At 39.7% G+C, this 24,998-nt stretch overlaps 1 protein-coding gene across 5 annotated transcripts in view; it reads right to left on the bottom strand.

Moving 5' to 3' along the window:
• The window catches only part of Abca9 (ATP binding cassette subfamily A member 9), an 84,416-nt gene extending 60,307 nt beyond the window's left edge, over positions 1-24,109 (bottom strand). Inside the window, exons 1-8 of one of the 5 annotated variants that reach the window (XM_087909836.1) lie at positions 23,671-24,109; positions 21,654-21,799; positions 18,820-19,027; positions 7,265-7,429; positions 5,961-6,064; positions 5,222-5,448; positions 1,714-1,855; positions 936-1,121 (exon numbers count right to left, since the gene is read on the bottom strand). In XM_087909836.1, coding sequence (XP_087765962.1) covers positions 936-1,121; positions 1,714-1,855; positions 5,222-5,448; positions 5,961-6,064; positions 7,265-7,429; positions 18,820-19,027; positions 21,654-21,749 — 1,128 coding nt within the window. In that variant the 5' untranslated portion in view covers positions 21,750-21,799; positions 23,671-24,109. Of the gene's footprint in view, positions 1-935; positions 1,122-1,713; positions 1,856-5,221; positions 5,449-5,960; positions 6,065-7,264; positions 7,430-18,819; positions 19,028-21,653; positions 21,800-23,576 lie in introns of those variants that run through there. The other 4 variants (XM_048446105.3, XM_048446104.3, XM_048446107.3 and 1 more) reach the window with 4 other exon arrangements.
• Between the last annotated feature and the right edge of the window lie 889 nt (positions 24,110-24,998).

Genomic DNA, 24,998 nt, shown 5'->3' with positions numbered 1-24,998 from the left:
TACAACACAATTGGAACCTAAGTCTCAGGGGACAGAAGAGAGACACGGAAGATTTTAAGAACCAGAAGAATAGAAAAATTGCTGTGAGGTGTATCTACTATAAATGACAGAGAAACTGCACTCAATATACTTCAACAATATGCCTAAACATGACCTGAAAGAGGGCAACACCAATAGATATACTAATGTGAAAGAGGGGATTCTCACAGGGCAGCTAAGGATGAGGACAGATGAAGAGTGAGTTATCCCAAAGGATGAGCCCCTTAATTAGTTATCTAATATCAAGTAGTCAACCCTGAAATCACATACATGTAAGTAACACTAAAATGATTCAGTTTTTCTTTGTAGGTCTATGCATTTGTGTCTGTGTGCATGTGGTGTATGTGTGTGTGTGTGTGTGTGTGTGTATGTGTATGTGTGTGTGTGTATGCGTGTGTGTGTGTGTGTGTGTGTGTGTGTGTGTGTGTAAAACAAGGATAAAGAAAAGAGACCACAAATTTTAAGGGGAGCAATGCAGATGGAGAGGAGGGGCATGAAACGGGGTGGGTGGAGGAAAGGGAAAGGGGAAAATAATGTGATTATATTGTTAAAAATTACAAAAAAAATTAAAAAATATGAGAGAGAAAACTAAAAATGTCTCCTATCCCTTGAACTTCAATCTCTATAAAGATGGGGAGAATACTTTAGTGTTTGGTGTATATTGCATAACTCACAGAAGGAATGTGTCTAGAATATTGTGTACATAAATAATATGTGGGACAGCAAGGACAGTTCAGCTGGTAAAAGTGCCTGAGTTTGGTTCCCACAACCCATGTGGTGGAAGGAGAGAACTGACATCTGTCACACTGTCCTCTGACCTCCGATGTCACAGCATGCCTGTGCATGGGCACATGCACACATAGAAACAGATAAAAACAAATGTTCTTCATTCTTACCTGGGCCATTCCGGCAGTAAAGGCAAAGGGGCTAAGCAAACACAAGGTCCATTCCATAAAGGCGGGAAGGTGTTTGTACAGCGCTGTGAATCCCAGACTTCCCCAAAAGATGGTGAGGAGGAAGACGACCAAACCAGTGAGAAAAGGTTTCTTTAACAACACACTCATGAGGAAAGCTAAAGTTATCTGAGAAGAGAAACAAAAGTGAACTGGTGTGGTGGTCTGAGGGCCATCGCTAGCACACTCAAAGGAATTTCCTATTTGGATAAGGGTTGTCCAAAGGCACTCATGTTAAAGCCTCCAGTCAGAGGCACAATCGAGAGGTAGTAGAATCTTTAAGAAGTGGGGTATGTGGGCAGTTCTCCTGTCACTGGATGCTTATCTTTAAAGAGGTTATGAAAACCCCCATCTCTTCTTCTTTTTGACATACTGGCTGTCACGTGAGCAACTTTGATCTACCATGAACATGGTAATGCTGGCCAGAGACAGGCCAAAGTAACCGGGTTAACCAATCCTGGACAAAGAGCTCCAAAATTATAGAGAAAAATAACCCAAACTCTTCTTGTTAGCTGAATGTCTCCGGCATTTGTTATAGGGACTGAGAGCTGACCAGCACTGTATTTGGGAAGTATATCTCATCAATTTTCAATTGGATTCTATATGGAAAGTGCCTTGTGCAAATACTGCACAGAACAGAAAAGATAAGAAACAATCAGTGGTGCGTGATTGAAGGGAGAGAAGGAGAAAGTGGGGTCGGGGAGAGAATTCACCAACTTACCAAAGACAGCCCATAAAGGAGAAAAAGAAGGAACACCACCATGAAACCAGTTAAGACGACAATTTGGGCAGATTTCACAATAAGAGACATCAAAGTCGCCACGACAAGGATAAAGCCAGCATACATCAAACCCCAGGAAAGCCTGGCCAAGAAACACAGGATTAGTGCAAATGGTATGACTTGGTCACAATCCTCATTCACTTAGCTTAAACGTGTGTGATTTATCAAGAGTTTCTTCCAAAAGGGTAATTCCTAACAATTCATAAAACATCCTCATCTTAAAGCTCATATTCTATAAAGTAAATAATAAACAAGTAAATGTATACAGCAAATCGCTGCCCTAGTAAACATTGTCAGTTTGGTAGAACCTAGAGTCATCTGGCAAGGGAGAAGTCTCAGCTGCAGAATTGCCTAGGCCAGCTTGGTCTGAGGGCATGTCTGTGAAGCATGGGCTCACTGAATGATGCAGAAGGGCCCAGTCCTCTGTGGGTGGTAACATTCCTCAGGCACTGGTCCTGTATAAAAAAGTCAGCTAAGCAGAAATTAGAGAGCAAGCCCGCAAGGTAGCATTCTTCCACGGTTCCTGCCTCTGAGTTTTTACTGTGCCTTCCCTCAGCGATGGTCTCTGACCAGAGAAGTATAATCCAAGTAAATCCTTTCCTCCTTTGGGTAGCTTTTGGCTTATCACAGCAACAGAATGAAACTAAAACAGCAGCTGGGTGCAAACAGAAGGACATGAACTGGACAGTAAGATACTCATCATCCTCAAGTATGAGGATTCTAGGGAGGGTTTAAGGAAGAATCTGCGCTGTCTTGTCAGTTCTGTTTGCCTTCTTTCATAAGGAAGTCAGGGACACAATGTAGGCATTAGAGACACACTGCCCACATTTTAGGCTTTGCAAGCCAAGTAGCCTTTATTGCCATCATTGCTGCCTTCACAGACCAAGAGCAATTACACGCAGTCTCTGCCCAATATGCGGCTATATCCCAACGAGAATATATTTATAGACATTTGGGTTTCCAATAGATTTTTATGTCCCCTAAAAAGTGACCACTGTTCTTTTTTCCTTCCTTTCCAGACAAGCCACTTGTACCTCACAACTTGCGTAAAAGTACTTGGTCAGCTGCTGATATAGATGATCCAGTGCAAAACCACACAGAGCATCTCTATGGAGAATACAGCCGGGTAGGTGGATATGAAGAGGCGTATTTAGTTTTGATGCCAAGGACCGAGGAGGCCCAAGGACATAGGGTCCAGTAATGTCACAGATTTGGCATCAAATTTTCTCTATTACATTACAACTTAATATGTTAAGAAGCAATTGTTTAGTTTCCTTACATTTCAATTTCCTCTCTAGGGAAAGATTGAGAATTAAATTAGTCGGGTATTTTGTGGTTATCACATGGTGATAGGCCCACAATGCACAGCTAGTTTCCTTTTATTTATAGTAGACAGTCCCATCAAGTTCTGGAAGCATTGTTTCTCCTGACCAATTTTAACAATGCCCTTTTCTCAGTATGCTACAATTACCTGAAACTATTCATCCACCTGCCTTCTATAGACGTCTTAATTTCTCTCCATTTAATTTGGTGCTCACTGTCAGCTTGCTGTATATTGCTTTCATTATATTTAGGTATGTTCCTTGTATCCCTGATCTCTCCAAGACCTTTATCATGAAGGGGTGTTGGATTTTGTCAAATGCTTTTTCAGCATCTAATGAAATGATTATATGTTTTTTTCCCTTCAGTTTATATGATGGATTACATTCTTAATTTCATTTAAATAAAATATAAATCTTTCCTTCAAGGAGGAAGAAAAGCCCTGATATTTTTAAATTTCTCCTCACTAGGATTTTTTAAAATATATTATCTTCCACTGGCTCTTCATAAATTTCAACACCTTTTAAACTATGGTGAACAAATTCTCTTCAATATCATGGGCATAATTTTAGTATACAAAGGGACAAAAAATGCATTGTATCAAACCTGCCATCCCTTTTTGAAAGATATGTTTTATTTTGCATTACTTATATGTACATCTCTGTGGGTGGGTGTGGGGGGAGAGAATGTGCATATGTGTGTTTGCCTATGGAGACCAGAAACATCAGCTGCAAGCTCCCCTGGACCTGTAGTTACAGACAGTTGCAAGCTCCTCTGGACCTGTAGTTACAGAGAGTTGTAAGGTCCCCTGACTTGTAGTTACAGGCAGTTGTGGGGTCCCCTGACCTGCAGTTACAGGCAGTTGTGGGGTCCCCTGATCTGCAGTTATAGGCAGTTGTAGGGTCCCCTGACCTGCAGTTACAGACAGTTGTATGCTACCAGTCTGGGATTCCGGGAAGCAAACTGAGAAGCAAACCCTCAAGAGTGCCTGTGCTCTTAACCCTTGACCTATCTCTCGAGCCTCTATCTTCTTTATTTCCACCCTTAGTATAGTGAACAATATCTTAGGAAAATATAACAAATTTGGCACAAGTCAGCCAGCAAAATGTGTAGTCTTCCTACTCAGCAGAGTTTCTCTTTGGACACTGTGCTTAATCTCCATACCATCTTTAATACTGAAAATACTGGTCAGTTCGTGAAAGGCAAATTTGACATTCAAATCACTGCTTTCTGACTCTGCATTCATTTCTACCTCTCTGCCTAGCTCTAACGGATTGCTTGGCTAATCTTATTTGTCACTAACTATTGGACCCTCAGTGTCCTAAATTACATCTCTTGTTCTCTCATGATGCACTGTAATCTACACTTCCACAGTTGCTATCTAACATGGAGCATTTAATGTCTCTTAGCTTCCGTGGAAAGCACTCTAAGTACATTGTGTATACTAAGTACATTGTATATACTTACAATGTAACTACATTGTCCTGCTGCCATCAAGAAGTAGAACTATGATTGGCGCTTCACAGAAAAGAAAACTGAAGTTTACAAAGTTTAAGTCACACATCCAAGGCGGTAACTACTTAGTGCTGAGATGAAGACAGTCTCTGGCTTCCCACGGGGCGGTCACTGCCCTAACTGCTTGCTTTGTCTCTGCTAAGGGAAGCTCAGGACATAGTAGCTTTCTCTCCCATGGCCCATGTAAAGTGGGGTCAAATCATCATCACTTTCAACATAGTATCTGAAATACATATTTCACATAACATAATATCTGAAATACATATTTCATTTAACATAATATCTGAAATACATATTTCATTTAACATATTTCATTTTCCCTAAAAGACTCATGACTTCTTATATATGTCAGTTCACATAAACACAGAAGCCAGTAACTGAGAGTCACTCCATGTGTTATCAGTGTACTGAAGATGGGAGTCCCTTAGGCTTTCTTTAAGTCAAAGACAAACAGAAAATTCCAGTTACTGGGCATGTAAGTCCATGTATTTCAAGCGTCCATGTGCCCTAGCTTAGTAAAGTATCAAGACAAAAGACTAAGTATGACATAAACAAACCTAGGGAGTCCCCATAGTTAATATGCTGATTGGTGTATTACAGACAAGTGATTTACCAGAAAGCAGACTCCCGAAGTCCCATCATTGCCATCAGTGTTGTAATGTATTGCCTTTCTTGGGTAATGTTGATGGATAAATAGTATATAAATGAAGAAAAGGATATAACACAGAAGAAAATTAAAAAATCAGTTGCAACTCCTCCTTGGGAAATAAAAGGTGGTATCTTCATGTGTGAGCCAATAACTGACATCAGCTCTTCCATCACTGAGTGATTTGTTGTAATCTAAAGAAAGACACCAATGAACAAATTATTATCAGTAATTTAATTGTAGCCTTGGGCTCTTTTCTTCAGTCTGTAAGAAGGGATTAGCTTGTAGTTGGTGGAGTTTCCAAGATTCTACTTTAAGTCTTTCAGTGAAAAAAATTTACTATTGTTTTTTAAAACCAACTGGAATAACAGTTCAAGCTAGATCTTCTCTGGGGCTTCTGATCAGAGTATCTCCTCTTTTATTGTGTATGCAGCACACGATTTACTATCCCACAACAGACCCTAAAGCCCTCCTAATGACCTTATATTTTTACCTCTGTATTACCAGGATCTCTGCTTAAAAGTATCCATACTGTGTATATTTTCAAGTCACCAGTACCTTGACACTACAGTCTGGATAAAGAAGCTGCCTGTCATACTATGCTTAGTGGCTAAAAGCAAATAAATTGCAAAATAAGACAATCCATATCGCCACCCATCAAAATTCAGTGTACAACGCACCTAGTTTCCATTAGCTTAGTACTCACCTCTATGATGCCAGCATTAATGGCAGCTTGGAAGGCTACAAAGCCTTTCTCCCAGAAGATTGAATTTCTACAAGTTATTTTGTCATTCATTGTTTCACAAGGAGCTTCAAGAAAAGAAGACACAACCACTGTTATGCCACCAGGCAGTACTAGTTATAGGGTAAATAAAAATCTGTAATTCTCCAAAATGTGTTTAAAATCTTTAATAGGACAGTATGTGGTAAGGCATATTGGTTCGGGTTGTAGAACATGACCAAAAAGGACACACCAAGACTGCTTTGTCGACGTTCTTTAAGATAAGCTCTTTATTATTTTTCCTGCTATTTTATAGTTGTTTCAACTTTAAAATGTTTGGTCCTTCTGTTGTTTGTGCCAGAAAAACAAGGAGTACACTCACTATCACAGAAAGCACTGAGCTATTTTTAAATAGGTGGGAATAACTTAAGCCAATTTTTTGAAGTTCTTAATAAATCAAAGAACAGAAATAATAACATGTGTAACTTTTGGGTTTTCTTGAAACAGGATCTCATTCTGTAGTTCAGGCTGGTCGTGGGCTCACAGGGAGGCTTTAAATTCATAGTGTAATAAAGAACTTAAAAGTATAATTTTCAAATAAGCATGGAGGCTCCTAAAAATACTAAAAGTGGATCTGTGATTATATTTAAAAAGCTACCAAGCTGGAGTTCAGGCCAGGACTCTGGGTCTACATACCATAGAGATGCTTGAGCACCTATGTCTAATGTAGCAGTATTCCTCCTAGTCAGGTATAGAGCCTGTCTAGACATCTGTCAACAGATGAGTGAATATACCTACTTACAATGAAGTTCTAATCAGCCATAAAGAAAATGAATTGATGTAGTTTGCAGCAAAATGAATAAAATAGGAGGTCATCATATTAAAATGAGTCAAACTCAGGGCAAATTATGACATTCCCTCTCATTTAGAAAACCTATCCTTCATACAAATACATAAAACCATATATACATATACATGAACGACAGGATTGTAGAAGCAAGACCAAACAGGAATAATAGGAGGGGGAAGAGGAGATCAGGGAGAGGGTCAGGTAAAATGGTCAAAGTACACAACAGGCTTGATTGAATATAAATCCATCACTATATGTAAGGAGTATATATCAATAAAAATATTTTTTAAAACATAGGTTTCATTTAAAATGACCAATCAATTGGAAATTATCATAGGGGGTTGTGGTGTTCATCTCACTTCTTCTGTATTTGTCCCTTGGGTCTCATGACATAATAGCAACATCTACATTAATATATTTTTTCCAATGGCAAAGTTACCTGAATGGTCTCTGTGTTCTTTTACTTGTGGGATCCTGTGATCCCACGAAAATTTCAAATGATATGAGAACGTATCCTTAAAGATGACTCTCACTGCATCTGTGGAGTAATTTAAATCTAGTTCGCTCATACATTTTTCATCAGGACATGCCACAATTCTTCTTCCTGCCATGTGAAGAAACAAAATAGTTTAGTAAGATTCCTATGTAGTTCAATGGCAGTATACCAGACTCAAGAGCATTGAGGCCATTTTATGTTTGAGTTAATTCTTCCCTAATACACTCACACTTAGAATGAAGTGGGATATTTCTAATATTCTGACCAAACTGAAAACATTCTGTGGCAAATACTCTTTTTTATATAAATTTATTTGTCTTGTATATGAATGTTTTGCCTGCATGTGTGTATGTGTACCATATGCATGCCTGATACCAGAGGAAATCAGAAGGCTTCAAAGTCCCTAGAACTGGAGTTATGGATGGTTGTGAGCCACCTGGCGTGGCTGGGAATCAAAGCCGGGTTCTCTACAGGAGCTACAAGTGCTTTTTACCACTGAACTATCATCTACCAAGCCCCTGGGAGACACATTTATTAAAAATATTTCATGCCTTTTCAAAGAATGTAACCAATAATTTAAGCCATGATGAGTAAGGAACCCTACAGGAACAGCTAACCTGGGCTCATAGGAGCTCACAGACTCTGGCCCGACAGCTAGGCAACCCATATGGGACCGAGCGACAGTAGTGTAGCTTGCTCTATTTGTGGGGCTCCTACCAGTGGCATCAGGACCTGTCCCTAATGCCCAAGATGACTTTTGGGAACCATACTGAGTTTCCCCACCCAGACTTAATGCAAAGAGAGAAGCTTAGTCCTATTTCAACTTGACATGCCTTGCTTTGTTGACACCCATAGGAGGCCTGCTCCTTTATAAACAGAAACAGAGGAAGAGTGGATGGGTGGGGGAAGAGGGGTGCAGAGGGGAAGCAGGAAGGAAGGATGGAAAGGAGAGGAGGGAGGGGAAACTGCGGTTGGGATGGGTCAGGATGTAAAATAAATGAAAAATGTAATTAATTAAAAAAAAGAAAGATTGAACCATGATGAATTTTTAAATAATAGCAATACTAATACATCCATTTTAATGTACACACACAGAGAACTCTCTGATAATGGAATATGCCATTTCCATTTGGCAATGATGCCATGTAATCAAAATGACAAGGTGATATGCAGCTGTTAAATCCAAACCAAATACCGTTTACTTAAGTGACCATTTACTTGATTTTGCTGTGCACATATTCTTCGATGCAATTCAACATGTTCCTTGTTATGCAGCAGATTTCTTTAAGTTCAATAGCTGCATTAAAGGCTTAATCAGACTCAGGTATGATCCTTTTTGCCTGTCTACTGGAAGCAGTGTGATGTTGGATTAGAAGCTCATAATTTCTGAGGGTCTCTTTTGGGGACTATTAGCTGCCATCAAGGTTAAATAACTAGTTCCACTCATTCAGTGGGAGTTTCAAAACTGTGATGTCCTACTTCTATTTTTTTGTTTACCAGCAGAAAACATTAATAAAATAATAGTTTCTATAGTCTCTTTGCTTGTGCATAATAGCATAGGTCACATAGGGTTCATGCTCCTATTTCCTCTCAAGTTACAAAATTTCATTATGAGAGCTCACTTTTACCATCTACTAATAAATATTTTTCCACTTTATCCTGAAAATATGGACCTAAAGTATCTATTTGTTGAGATCTGGATCATCACATGAGTAGAAGACCAATTTATGCCAAGTTGGCTGTCGGGTCCTTTTGACCTAACTGTTAGTTCTGGTGGTCTCTTAACTATCTGGAAAGACACGGACTCTAACCCCACAAAATTTCTAGCCTAGACTGTTGTCTCTCCTTTCTGTCATACTGGGACGTGCTGGTTTTAAAGTCACAGGATGAGAGAATGAGACTGCTCTCTGGGGTTTCTCCTACTTCACCTATCTAAAACCTCAAAACTGCATTTTCATACTCTCCTACCAGTACGATTACTAAAAACCGTTGTAGTTGCTGTCCTATGCATGCATGAGCTCAAAGTGGGAGTCCTCAGAGTTTCCCGGTATCCGTGGCTTCTTTGCTATTGTACCAACCCCAAGAAAAGATGCCATGCTAGTCTGGAGGCTTCAAGTGTTTCTCCTTCCATCAATTATTTCCTGAAATACAGAGCACACTCCATCACCTGCTTTTGCTGTCAACACTGCCTAGCGATTCTGACACTGCTACTCACTTTCTCCCTCTAGTTTAGCATATTTGGAAGTACCCCAGAATCTTGCAAAACCATACTGTTGTGGGATAAGGCTTTTGTACACTGTAAAAATTTGTCACTCACATTAGTTTAGTGAAATACTGACTGGCCGGTAGCCAGGCTGGAAGTATAGGCCGCGCAACCAGTTTAAGAGAATTCTGGGAAGAAGAAAGGCAGAAGAGTCCATCACTAGCCAGACAGAGAGGAAGCAAAATGAAAATGCTGAAAATTGAGAAAAGGTACCAAGCCATGTGCCTAAACATTGATAAAAATTATGGGTTAGTCTAAGTTGTAAGAGGTAGTTAATAATAAACCTGAGCTAATAGGTCAAATAGTTTATAATTAATATAATATAATTCTATTAAATAATATATATAATTAATATAATATAAACTCTGTGTGTTTTGGGGGGGCTGAATGGCTGTGGGACTGGGTGGGACAGGAACTTCCATTTTCAAATGACGCCCAAATGTTTGGCAAGAATTTCCACATAAAGTCTGAGAAAGTTTTTTTTTTTTTTTAAAAAAAAAAAAAAAGGATTCTAGACAAACAAGAACATAGTCAAGAGCAACTTTTTGATAACTGTCTTTACTCCGGGAGGTTTCATTTGGTGGCAGCAAGCAGAGGCACGGCTCCTTTACTACAGGCTTCCTGACTCAGGATTAGCAGCCAAACTTCACAGCTCTTTTAAGAGGCTCTGCCACCAAACACTTAATTTGTGTTTTTGAGCAGCTGGCAGCATACTACTTGGTGGTGACATGAACCTAGAAACTCCGCAGAGTTATAGTAATAAACATGGCTCCTGCCAGTACCTCCACCATGAAGCTAGACTCTCAGGAAGCCAAGGAGTAGGGTGTATCTAGCTGCCAAAGCCGTGGCTTTAATCCTAGTCAAATCATTTAGCAGATTAAAGACTCATGTGATCAGAAAAAAATAGAGATATACAGTGAAGACACATTCAGAATGAAAAAAAAAACTCCAGTTTACCAGTGTTTTTAAAAAATATATGTGGGCTTTGGAGAGAAAAGAAAAAAAAAAGATAGAGAAAGTCCTAAAAAAAAAAAAATAGAGGACCAGCGAGGGGCTCGGATCCTGTGGAGGGGTAAGTGTATTGTTCCTGACCGCCACACAAGGCCGGTTAGGGAACACACAATACTCCCGCCACCCTTATCTCCCTGACTACTCCAAAGGGGCAGCTTCCCCAGCTATTCCCTCTCTCCTGCAACGCCATCCCAGCTTTCTGCCTGGAACCCATACCCTCCCCTCTCCTTTTTTCGGGGCTTAAATTCCTCCATCTCAGCCGGGGTGGACACCGCGGGCCAGGTTAGGCGGTGAGTGCAAAGGGACTGGAGTCCCTTTGTTCCAAAAGCCGGCCTGCAGCAAGCCAAGACTGCAGGCAGGGGCACCTCTGACCAGCGAGGGGCTCGGATCCTGTGGAGGGGTAAGTGTATTGTTCCTGACCGCCACACAAGGCCGGTTAGGGAACACACAATACTCCCGCCACCCTTATCTCCCTGACTACTCCAAAGGGGCAGCTTCCCCAGCTAATCCCTCTCTCCTGCAACGCCATCCCAGCTTTCTGCCTGGAACCCATACCCTCCCCTCTCCTTTTTTCGGGGCTTAAATTCCTCCATCTCAGCCGGGGTGGGCACCGCTGGACGTACAGGCGGTGAGTGCAACAGGACGGAAAACCCTTTGTTCTAATTGCCTGCCTGCAGCAACCTAAGGCTGCAGGCAAAGTGATTCCTGGATAGCAAGGGGCATTGATCCAGTAGCAAAAGACCCAGCGGAGGGAAGAGCCATTGGAGAGCATCTGAAGGAAGAGATGGGCAGGCGCCAAGGCAAGAATTCCTCCAACAATCTGAAAAACAACACGAAAACACCAGATCCCAGCGATCTTATGACAGAAGGACTTGAACACCCTATACTGGAAGAAGTGGAAAACAGTGTCATTATAAAAGCAATAGAGTCTCTTAAACAGGGTATGAATAACTCACTTAAAGAAATAGAAGAGAAATTTACCAAAAAGATGGAAGAAATGAGTAAAGAAATGGAAGACAAATATAACAAAAAGTTTGAAGAAATAAGTAAATTCATAAATGATACCCTGGGAAACCAAGAAAAAACAATCAAACAGGTAATGGAATCAGTTCAAGAATTGAAAACTGAAATGGAGGCAGTGAAGAAAACACAAACCGAGGACCGGCTGGATATGGAAAATCTAGGTAAACAAACAGAGACTTCAGGAACAAGCATAACCAATAGAATACAAGAGATAGAAGAACGAATCTCAGATTATGAAGACACCATAGAGAAAATAAATGCCCTGACCAAAGAAAACAGCAAATCCAACAAATTCTCATCACAAAACATTCAGGAAATATGGGACATAATAAAAAAACCAAATCTAAGAATAATAGGAGTAGAAGAAGGAGAAGAATTGCAGACCAAAGGTCCAGAAAATATATTCAACAAAATTATAGAAGAAAACTTTCCCATCCTAAAGAGTGATATTCCTATGAAGGTGCAAGAAGCATACAGAACACCGAATAGACTGGATCAGAAAAAAACATCCCCTCGCCATATAATAATCAAAACACAAAGCATTCAGATTAAAGAAAGGATATTAAGAGCTGCAAAGGAAAAAGGTCAAGTAACCTATAAAGGTAAACCTATCAGACTTACACCAGACTTCTCTATAGAAACCATGAAAGCCAGAAGGTCCTGGATAGAGGTACTGCAGAAACTAAGGGACCATGGATGCAAGCCCAGATTAATATACCCAGCCAAGCTTTCATTCACTATCAACGGAGAAAACAAAATATTCCAGGATAAAAACAAATTTAAACAATACGTAACTACTAATCCAGCCTTACAGAGAATATTAGAAGGAAAATTACATCCCAAGGAATCCAACATTGCCAACACTGCCTACAATAACTCAGACATCTAGCGACCCTTCACTAGCACAACCCAAAGAAGGAAAACACATACACTCTACTACCCAAAAAAAAAAAAATGACTCGAGTCAACAACCACTGGTCATTAATATCTCTTAATATCAATGGACTCAATTCACCTATAAAGAGGCACAGACTTAGAGATTGGATACGAAAACAGGATCCAACATTCTGCTGTTTACAAGAAACACACCTCAACCACAAAGACAGACACCTACTCAGAGTAAAGGGTTGGGAAAAGGTTTTCCAAGCAAATGGACCTAAGAAATAAGCGGGTGTGGCCATTCTAATATCTAACAAAATCGACTTCAAACTAAAATCAATCAGAAGAGATGGAGATGGACATTTCATACTCATAACAGGAACAACTCATCAGGAAGAAGTCTCAATCCTGAATATCTATGCCCCTAATATAAAGGCACCCACTTATGTAAAAGAAACTCTTCTAGAACTCAAGGCAGTCATCAAACCACACACACTAATAGTAGGAGACTTCAACACTCCTCTCTCACCAATGGACAGGTCAATCAGACAGAAACCTAACAGAGAATTAAGAGATTTATTGGAGGTATTGAATCAAATGGACTTAACAGACATCTATAGAACACTCCACCCAAATAGGAAAGAATATACCTTCTTCTCTGCAGTTCATGGAACCTTCTCGAAGATTGACCACATACTCGGTAACAAAGCAAACTTCCACAGATACAAAAAAATATTAGTAACCACCTGTGTCTTGTCAGATCACCATGGATTAAAATTGGAATTCAACAACAATGCTAACCCCAGGAAGTCAACAAACTCATGGAAGTTGAACAGTCAACTACTAAATCACCCCTGGGTCAAGGACGAAATTAAGAAAGAAATTAAAGACTTCCTTGAATTTAATGAAAACAAAGACACAACATACTCAAACCTATGGGACACTATGAAAGCAGTGCTAAGAGGAAAGTTCATAGCAATAGGCGCCCAAATAAAGAAAACGGAGAAAGCACACATTGGAGACCTAACAGCACACTTGAAAGATCTAGAAAAAAAAGAAGCTGATTCACCTAGGAGGAGTAGAAGACTGGAAATAATCAAACTGAGGGCTGAAATCAACAAAATAGAAACAGAGAAAACAATCCAAAGAATCAATGAATCAAAAAGCTGGTTCTTGGAGAAAATCAACAAGATTGACAAACCCCTATCCAAACTAACCAAACGGCAGAGAGAGAACATGCAAATTAATAGGATCAGAAATGAAAAGGGGGACATAACCACAGACACAGAGGAAATTCAGAGAATCATTAGATCTTACTACGAAAGTTTATATGCCACAAAGTTGGAAAATGTAAAAGAAATGGACATTTTTTTAGATAAGTACCATATACCAAAGTTGAACCAAGAACAGGTGAACAATCTAAATAGACCTGTTAGTCGCGAAGAATTAGAAGCTGTTATCAAAAATCTCCCTACCAAAAAAAGCCCAGGACCAGATGGTTTCAATGCAGAATTCTACCAGAACTTCCAGGAAGAGCTAATACCTATACTCCTTAACGTATTCCACAATATAGAAACAGAAGAGTCATTGCCTAACTCCTTTTATGAAGCTACAGTTACCCTAATACCAAAACCACACAAAGACACAACCAAGAAAGAGAATTACAGGCCAATCTCACTCATGAACATTGACGCGAAAATTCTCAATAAAATACTGGCAAACCGTATCCAAGAGCACATTAGAAAAATTATCCATTATGATCAAGTCGGCTTCATTCCAGAGATGCAGGGCTGGTTCAACATACAGAAATCTATCAATGTAATCCATCATATAAATAAACTGAAAGAAAAAAACCATATGATCATCTCACTAGATGCTGAAAAAGCATTTGACAAAATTCAACACCCATTTATGATAAAGGTGTTGGAGAGACTGGGGATACAAGGATCATACCTAAATATAATAAAAGCAATATACAGCAAGCCGACAGCTAACATCAAACTGAATGGAGAGAAACTCAAAGCCTTTCCACTAAAATCAGGAACGCGACAAGGCTGTCCACTCTCTCCATACCTCTTCAATATAGTGCTTGAAGTTCTAGCAATAGCAATAAGACAACATAAGCAGATCAAGGGGATTCGTATTGGAAAGGATGAAGTCAAACTTTCGTTATTTGCTGACGATATGATAGTTTACATAAGTGACCCCAAAAACTCTACCAAAGAACTCCTACAGCTGATAAACACCTTTAGTAACGTGGCAGGATACAAGATCAACTCCAAAAAATCAGTGGCCTTCCTATACACAAAGGATAAAGAAGCAGAGAGGGAAATCAGAGAAACATCACCTTTCATGATAGCCACAAATAGCATAAAATATCTTGGGGTTACTCTAACCAAGGAAGTGAAAGACCTATTTGACAAAAACTTTAAGTCTTTGAAGAAAGAAATTGAGGAGGATACCAGAAAATGGAAAGACCTCCCCTGCTCTTGGATTGGGAGAATCAACATAGTAAAAATGGCAATTCTACCAAAAGCAATCTATAGATTCAATGCAATCCCCATCAAAATCCCATCAAACTTCTTCACAGACCTTGAGAGAACAATAATCAAGTTTATATGGCAAAACAAAAAACCCAGGATAGCCAAAACAATCTTATACAATAAAGGAACTTCAGGAGGCATTACCATCCCTGACTTCAAACTCTATTATAGAGCTACAGTATTGAAAACAGCTTGGTATTGGCATAAGAACAGAGAAATCGACCTTTGGAATCGAATAGAAGACCCAGATATTAACCCACAAACCTATGAGCACCTAATTTTTGACAAGGGAGCTAAAGGTATACAATGGAAGAAGGAAAGCATCTTTAACAAATGGTGCTGGCATAACTGGATGTCATCCTGTAAAAAAATGAAAGTAGATCCATATCTATCACCATGCACAAAAATCAAGTCCAAATGGATTAAAGACATCAACATTAATCCGTCCACTTTGAACCTGATAGAAGAGAAAGTGGGAAGTAGTCTACAAGATATAGGCACAGGAGCCCTCTTCCTAAGTAGGACCCCAGCAGCACAGACAATAAGAGAAACAATGAATAAATGGGATCTCCTGATACTGAGAAGCTTCTGTAAAGCAAAGGACACTGTCAGTAAGACAAAAAGGCTGCCTTCTGACTGGGAGAAGATCTTCGCCAGCCCCTCATCAGACAAAGGTCTGATCTCCAGAATATACAAAGAACTCAAGAAACTAGACACTAAAACTCTAATTAACCCAATTAAAAAATGGGGTACTGACCTGAACAGAGAATTCACAACAGATGAACTTCGAATGGCCAGAAGACACTTAAGGTCATGCTCAACCTCCTTAGCGATCAGGGAAATGCAAATCAAAACCACTTTGAGATACCATCTTACACCTGTCAGAATAGCTAAAGTTAAAAACACCAATGATAGCCTATGCTGGAGGGGATGTGGAATGAGGGGAACACTCATCCATTGTTGGTGGGAATGCAAACTTGTGCAGCCACTTTGGAAATCAGTGTGGCGGTTTCTCAGGAAACTGGGAGTCAACCTCCCTCAGGACCCAGCAATTCCTCTCTTGGGAATATACCCTAGAGATGCCCAAACATACTACAAAAGCGTTTGTTCAACTATGTTCATAGCAGCACTATTTGTAATAGCCAGAACCTGGAAACAGCCTAGGTGCCCCTCAATAGAAGAATGGTTAAAAAAGGTGTGGAACATATACACATTAGAGTTTTACTCAGCGGTAAAAAATAATGACATCTTGAATTTTGCATGCAAATGGATGGACATAGAAAACGCTTTACTGAGTGAGGTAAGCCAGACCCAAAAAGAGGAACACGGTATGTATTCACTCATAAGTGGATTCTAACCATAATTAAAGGTCTTTGAGCCTATTATTCGTGATCCTAGAGAAGCTAAATAAGAAGACGAACCTGATGAAGATTATTTACCTATCCGCCAGGAGGTAGGAAATAGTCAAGAGTCCCAGGTAATCTTGGGTGCATGGGGGGGGGGGGAGGGTTGTTGGAAGGGGAGAGGGTTAGAGAGAAGGGAGTAGGGGAGAAATGGAGAAAGCTCGGTTGACCGGGATGGGGGGAAGGGAGGAAGGATGAATGTGGGATCAGGGAAGAATATATTTCAACTAAGGGAGTCATATTAGAGTTTACAGGAAACTTGATTATATATGGGATCCCAGGTCCAAGGAGAGATCCCCAGATTGTTCTCTGGACAGAGGAGGGGGTGCCTGAACCGGCCTTGGCCCGTGACCATACTGATGAATATTTTGCTTATCACCATAGATCCCTCATCTGGCGTTGGATGACGAAACAGATGGAGGCCCGCGTTGGAGCACCGAACTGAGCCCCCCAAGATCCAAACGAGGAGCAAAAGGAGGAAGAAAATGACGACGGACTGCGAGGGATACTATCACCCACTGATACAAGGGGTCGGATCTAATGAGAGTTTACCAAGGCCAGATGGACCGTGACTGAACGAGCATGTGATCCAACCAGATTCTCTGAATGTGGCTGGTTTTTCTGAATGTGGCTGGCCTGCAGTCTTTCCGAGAAGCCATTGACAATGACACTGGGACTGGTTTCCTCTGTATATACTGGATTTTTGGGATCCAGTCTGTTTAGATGCTCACCTTCCTGGACCTGGAGTGAGGGGGGAGGAACTTGGACTTCCCACAGGGCAGGAGACCCTGACTTCCCTTGGGGACAAAGAGGGAGGAGGAGAGGGAGGGGGGAGTGGGAGGGCGTTGGGAGGAGGGGCGTAAATGGAAACTTTTTATAATTTAATAAAATTACAAAAAAAAAATAGAGTAGTTGGGAATGGTGGCACATGCCTTTAATCTCAATACTTGGGAAGCAGAGGCAGGCGGATCTCTATGAGTTCAAGGCCAGTCTGGTCTACAGAGTGAGTTCCAGGACAACCAAAGATACAGAGAGAAACCCTGTCATAAAAAAAAAACAAAAAAATAGAAATAAAAAATAGAGTTAAAAGCCCACATAAAGACGGAAAATACAGAGAGACTCTGGATACTATATGTTATTGTGTTGTCTTTGAATTTTCTGACTGCTGAGGAAGGAGCAACAGTTGCTAAAAGACATTTGATTATAAATGCTGCTGGATTAATCCAACCTGTATTTTGAAAATGCCTTGATTTAAGAATTTAAGTCAAAACATGCATTACTTTGGAGAAGAGATTTTGCTTTTGTTTACAGGAAATGGGAGGCTGTGGATTCCTTCTGGGTTAAGAAAAATAAGGTTTGATCCAGAAAAACCCCTGAAAAATCTCCAATGGGAACAAATGACCTAGATGATCCAACATTTCAGAGCACCTCTGTGGTAGTTTCCTCTGAGTTCTACATCCAGAACAGCTTCAGAGCTGCTGCCTGAGATAATCCAGCCTCACAGAATACTCCAGTCAGGTCTTGACTATAATCCCAAATTTTCTTTGAATCCCCATAAGATTATCAGTACCACCTATCAGCAGGAAGTAGCCTTGAAAACTATACACACAGTCCTAAAAAATGAAACATGGATGTTTGTCTTTGTTTAGCATGTTGATTACAAGCTGTCATGGATAATGACCAGGAAAAAAAGCTAATCAAAGAAGAATAGATTCAGGGTTCTGTTTTGAAAAGGGGGGTACAGCTATGGGATGCTCTGTACACTGTAAAGATTTGTCACTCATATTGGTTTAATGAAATCCTGATTGGCCAGTAGCCCGGCAGGAAGTCCAGGTGGGGCAACCAGACTAAGGGAATTCTGGGAAGAGGAAAGGCAGAGAGATGCAGTCACCAACCAGACACAGAGGAGGCAAGATAAGAATGCCTCACTGATAAATGGTATCAAGCCACATGGCTAAACATAGGCAAGAATTATGGGTTAATTTAAGATGTAAAACCTAGTATAATAAGCCTGAGCTAACAGGCCAAACAGTTTATAATTAATATAAAACCTCTGTGTGTTTCTTTGAGACTGGACGGCTGCAGGACTGGGTGGAACAGAAACCTCTGTCTACACCATACATCTAAATAACACAGAACTCATCTCATTTTGATATACTTTATAAACAGTATTAATTCCCTTTGAAGCACAGTTGCTCAAAGATATTACTGGAGTAAGATATCCTCCTTGATATCAGAAAATAATACCCATCCATGTTGTTAATCAACTTTAGAAATGCCAGCATTTAATACACTTTTTTCAAGAAAATCCTAAAATAAATTTGAGTATAATAATAAAAGTAAAGAAATGGTTTTATGAACTGCCCCAGAACATACCTTTCATGAAGGGAGCTGACGCCACTTTGGTCATTATCTCGTAGACAGTTGTAGACTCAGGAGCAAATGCAATAATGTAATTAGAATCATTAAAATCATCAACACGTCCTAGATCCAGTTCAGGAATTTGAGGAGCATCATGAACTTGGTGTAAATTGGAGGACAATTGATATGTAAGAAATAGTAGAAGAAATGAGAAAAACCATTCCTACATAGTAAGAAGAGAAGAAAAGAACATCAGGCTTTCTATGACGAACAACTGAAGCAATGTCATCCTGTTATAATGCTGCTGTTCCATTTGTTCTATTCCATTTTAAAGTAACTGATTTCACTTTTGTTCTCCAAAGATCCATTTAATTTATGTCCAGTGGGCAAAAAAGGGCATCAGATCCCTCGGAACTGGAGATGACTGTGAGTCACTGGGTTTTGGGTGCTGGGAACCAAACCCAGGTCCTCTGCCCGAGCAGCCGGTGCTCTGAACCGCTGAGCCAGCTCTCCAGCTCCTAATTTGCTCTTTCATCTGCACATTTTGTGACATGAGCATTGTTCACCAAGACAGGGTTGTGACAGAAGTTCCAATTATAACTGAAAGTGTTTTCTCAATCAACAATGCAAGGCCAGACGCTTGTCACCTCTAATTAGTCTCGTCAGAGGCCACGTGACCGCAAGAATGGACCACTCATTGGTATTTGAATGGAGGGTGGCACGGAATTAGGTAAGTACTTCCCTCAACAGAAGCAAGGCGTTATCTTGTTTTTCAGCTGTCTTCATACGGGAGAGGCAGTAAAATAATGCTCACCAAAAGAATTTTAATGTTTTTTTTTTATCATGGTCACTGCATTCTAGAACTGTAAACATAACAGGACATGCGTGAAGACCAGTGCAAAGAATTCATTCTGCCGTCCTAGTTTGACTCAAAGAGGGAACTCTAATTAAACTCAGTGGCTCACACACTGTCACACAGAGAAACATGAAAGCAGAATGGGCACCTGGGAGATGAAGGATTCTAGTGAAAGAGGTGATGATTAAAAGCAACTAAAAATCAGTATATAAATGCATGAAACTGTCAATTATAAAAAATAGTTTATTTATTTGTTCTTCTCTCATGGTATACCACATCCATCATACACAATTTTAGCTATGTGTATGTATGTACATGTATGTACGCATAGAATCTAAAAGAGCGAACGTTTGGAAGTGTAGCAATTATTTAAAGTAGGTTCTTAGCTTTTATATTAATATTCATATGACCTTTGCTTTATCCTTGAAGCTCTTGAATATTTTATTCATTGACAATCCAAACATTCATCAAATGTTTCTTGGATGAATACACACATGGTTCATAGAATAGGACATTAATTTGCTAACTCTTTTAATGAGTGACTTTAATTTGTGTTTATCATGAATTCTACAGAAAATATCTATCACTGTTAAAAGAGTACAAAAAGAGTACTAGTGTAATAAAAATAAAGGCCCAAATATCATTTTGCTTCTGTTGCTTTCACTGCGCCTTGTAGCTACAGTGTGTTTGCGGAGAAGCACAAGATAGGTATCTTTCTAGTTTTATAATTTCTTTGTGGTGAGTATCTTTTCCCCCAGCAAAATACAGTCATCTTTTAAAAATCCATTAAATTTTTATGATATTTTAAATTATGCACGTGTTTTATTTTTAAATGATAGAAGTTATATTCGTTTACATGTACAACATATTTCAATACATGCGCGCATGGCAGAGTGGGTAAACAAAGCTCATTACTTATCACTAGCACGTCACTTTTTTAACAAAATCACAAGGATTGAATCTTTTCAAATTGGAGAAAACTCAGCAGTGTATTATTGTACACAACTGTGTGCTCGCTTTGCTAAACACACCATCTACAGCACTGTAGCCCGTCTTTGCTATTATTTAGAAAAGATCACAGTCTTTTGTCTTGCATTTGTCATCATTCTCTCACATAGTCATGGTAACGCACAATTAACACTTCTAAAGTATCCGCCGTGTTTCATGCTCCTGCGGTTCTGTATATAGTTAATCTAAAATCCTTTCCTTAAAACGACCTTTTCATGAGATGTTTATCCATGTTAACGTCTAAACATTAAGCTTGCTTCCTTCTGTGTTTGAGAATATGTCCTGGTATAAACCTCAGTAAGTGAATTATTCTTTTTTAAAAAATATTTATTTATTGCATATACAGTGTATATATACATGCTTGCAGGCCCGAAGAGGGCACCAGATCTCATTACAGATGGTTGTGAGTCACCATGTGGTTGCTGGGAATTGAACTCAGGACCTCTGGAAGAATAGTCAGTGCTCTTAACCACTGAGCCATCTCTATTCTTGTCCTGTAGATGTCACAGATAGCTCTGAGAATTGATTTGGGTGTGGAGATGTAGGGAATGGGGAGAGCGCCAATGGGAGTTCTTTGTGAAAGGCTTTTTTCATTTCTTTTAAACTTCAGGTTGCACTCTGAAGCAATTACAGATTGAAGTTTGCTTCTTTGATGATAGCCTGAACTTCAATATCTGTGCCCTCATGAGACCCAAATTAAAACAGATGTTATTATTTCTGTTGTATAAAGGTGTAACTTCATTTTATAGGGCATTTCTGAATATGACTTCTTTTAAAAATATCTCTAGTAAGGTATTTAATATTACATATTTAAACTTTTTATTTGAAAAAAAATAGTAGTAAAGCCCAGGACTTGAAAAATTCTAGCCTGTTAATTACATCTGGGTTATATAAAAGAAATCATTGACTAATTACCGTGTGGCTATCACTGAGAAAATACTGTTTGCTTTTCCAAATATGAGAGCACATAGATTCTGAGCCATACCATCGCTGTTTCTCTTCTCAGCCTGCACTTCCTCAGCCAGTTCTTGCAGAGAAGAGCCCACGTTTGCTGACCCACTCTCAAGTGTCTCTTCCTCATTTCGACTTGTTTATTTTTCTAAAGGATGTAAAGGAGGCAAATGTGGAAGTCTGAAACAGAAAGCATTGTGCAATCAAACTAAAAGGAAACATTTGATCAGCTGTTTCCGATTATATGCCTACAGAAGAAGGGCACCAAATATAGACAGAGGAAAGGAAGGAAAAGAGGAGGTGGCAAAATCGACAAAATCTACCAAGAAAAAATAAAGGCGTCTTTTCTTCGATGGAATGACTTTTCAGAGACTAATAACAAAGTCACGTGCTGCCCCATGAAACTGTCCAAGCTTTATATAGGCTGGTGGAGATCTCCTGTTACCCTGTCAGTTAGTTAGTTATTACTAATTACCAGTAGTTACTACTAATTACTAGTTACTATTCAGCAGAACCTCACTACCAGTCAGTTCTGTTCCTGGGTCTGTACGCCGAGGTATGGGTTCACCAGGGACCTGTACTCAGATTCTTCCAGATATAGATCACCGTGACAGGATGTTACTGAACACACGTTCACACATACTATTCAAACAGAACTCTGTAGCAATCAGAAGCAATGGGTTGGTACCCACAGCTCAACATAAGAAATCTTAAATAATATGGTATCAACTAAATCTTTTTTAAAACAAAGAGAAGGTTGACTTATATAGCAATATAATTTATATGAATTTACAGCATGAGCAATACATATCTCTAAGTAGATCCTGGAGCTAAAAGATCATTATCAAATACAATTTTAGAAGATTTATCTTAGGCAGTGGGAAATAGGGATGGAGGTCAAGTATGAAATGGAACATTTGAGTCAAAGGAAATAAACAAAAAGAAAAGACAGGCGTTTTGTATGTCATGAACTCAAGACAATGATTAACTCAGCTCTTTATTTCCCTTTTGCAACTGATATCTGAAAAACTCTTACAAAACCACTGAAAAAAAAACACAGGTCAACAGTAGCTAAGTTCAAGGGACACAAATGGACATTTTAGATAATTTCACATTGCTTACAGTGTTTGGATTTTCCAGTTACAAATATTCCAAGTAATGATGTCATCAATAGGCTATGACAATTGGAAACTCCAATTAACACTAAATCACATTTTCAATTAGAAACCAATGCTGTAGCAAGTCTTGGTATCCAAAGCATAAAGATATTTTATTCAAGTGCCAATTCTTCTTAGATAGTTAATGTATATGAAGGAAAACACTCATAAATAAGAACAATTGTATAATCTAACCATCATGCATTAAGTTATTTGTTCCTGGCTGTTAAGAATTAATTATTCCATTGTACATGCCCATGCGAAACGCTATTTGCTCTAGAAGAAGAAAATATTAAATTAGCTTAAATTGTTTTGAATAGTAAATTGAGTAGTTTAAAAATACTACATTGGTTGTTAAAAACTAGTAATTTCCCAGTTGGGCAGTATTCCTGCTCCTCAGGGACAACAAGCAGCGCACCAGTCAAATCAGTTTACATATTTAGTATGATAAACAGGGCCAATAGAGTATTTCCTAAGTTTTCTTGATTAAAACTCTCAAGTCAGTTAAAAACAGCTCAAAGCTCACAAAATCTTGCACCCCGATGTTTACATGCCTCTGGCCATAAAACTGAAAAGCGCTGCACACGACAAGGGAATAAGCAGTTCAAGTAGCTTCGAAAACAGCAGGAGGCAAACAAGTTACATTCCTTTCCACTTCCCCGCTTGCCTGGTCCAGTGTATGGACTATTTATAACAATGCTTTAGTCATGGAGAAAGATGGAAAATTCTTAGTTTTCCAACTGCTGTTTAGCCATACAGTATGAAATACTCAAAGGTTTGAAAAAATCAAAATGACTTACTAGTAACTTCCACCGAAATGTTTGGCCTGACTTTGATGCCTTTTCTTGTCCCATTACATAAGTGCTAATAACCACCGTTTAGAGGCTAACTTACTGGGGGAAGCTAAGGCAGGAATCTTCAAGGAGTTCATCCGCAGATCTTTGTCCTGGAGGAGAATTCACATCTCTTTGTTCGGATCACTGCCACATCTTGCTTTGAATTTTGCTTATCAGGAACGGTTCTGTTTTACTCTGGTTTCTGAAGAGAATTCTTGACGAAGTTCAGCCTGACTGCCAAAGCTCTGCTCACATAGCGACTCCTGAGCTGCTTTTTCTTCCTCTGCCTCCCGCCAGCTCCTCAGCAGGGAATTTGTGGTTGCAGATGGTTGGCTGGCCATATCGGAACGTTAGCAACTATCAAACCAGGAAGAAGCTGGGCTTTCTAAAAAGCATTTTTCTTTCTTTCAGATTAGACCCCAATAGGAGACTTGACTCTCAGCAGCAGCATACTTTAAACAAAATCACAAAAAGGCCAGCTCAAAGCAGAGCAGAAAGGAATTTCCTAAATTACAGGAATAAACATACACATTGGATAAGATCACTTCTCAAAGCCCTTCATTGATTTTTTTTTTTTTTTAAAGCTGGATCTGCACACGACAGCATAGCAATGTTTCCAGGGTTACAAGGTAAATCTGCACTTTCACCTAGATTTCTGTAGCATGGTGTCCATCCTATTTTCATCATCATTTACGGCAGAAGAGCAGAGTAGAGAGATGTGTTCTCAGGCTGCGGAGAAAGTTCACTTAGTAAAGCGTTTGCCTTGCAAGCATAAAGAACTGAGTTTGATTTCCAGAGCTCATGTAAGAAATGTCAGGGGTGTTAGCTTGGGATCAATGTACAGTGCTGGGGTGGGGATGGGGGAGAGAAGAGTATTCATGGGGCTTGCTGGCTAGCCTGTCTGGAAGTGGGCAATGTTTCTAAGGATGATAGCCAAGGTAGTCTTCTGGCCTTTATCTGAATTATCTGAGTGCGGACACATATGCAATGTACCCCCGCTCCCTGCGTGCCAGCGCTTATGGGGGGAGGGGCAAGGAGGGAGGAAGAGATTGATGCATTAACATCCAGTCCCAAGAAGCAAGTTTCTCTGAAGACAGTCACTGGTTTTCAGTATGTCCTTGTCCCGTGCTGTCAAACGTTTGCAGCAGGCAATGGCTACATTATCACGAACTTCTTGTATGCACAGAAGACAAAGCATCACACAGATACGAAACATTCCTTCAATATTTATTTAAGCTTATTTACTTGTTTGCTAGTTAGGTTAGATCCAGAAATTGCTCAGCAAAGTCTGCACAACCAGAGTGAACTCATCATCGGTGAGAACAACAAGCCTTCTGATTGTTTCTGTACGTCGGATGCCTTCCGCAGACACGCACTAGCACATTT

The sequence above is a fragment of the Myodes glareolus genome, chromosome 9 (genome assembly GCF_982192425.1).
Source record: "Myodes glareolus chromosome 9, mMyoGla1.1, whole genome shotgun sequence".
In the NCBI taxonomy this organism is placed as follows: Eukaryota; Metazoa; Chordata; class Mammalia; order Rodentia; family Cricetidae; genus Myodes; species Myodes glareolus.
This window is presented reverse-complemented; position numbering and strand designations above follow the sequence as displayed.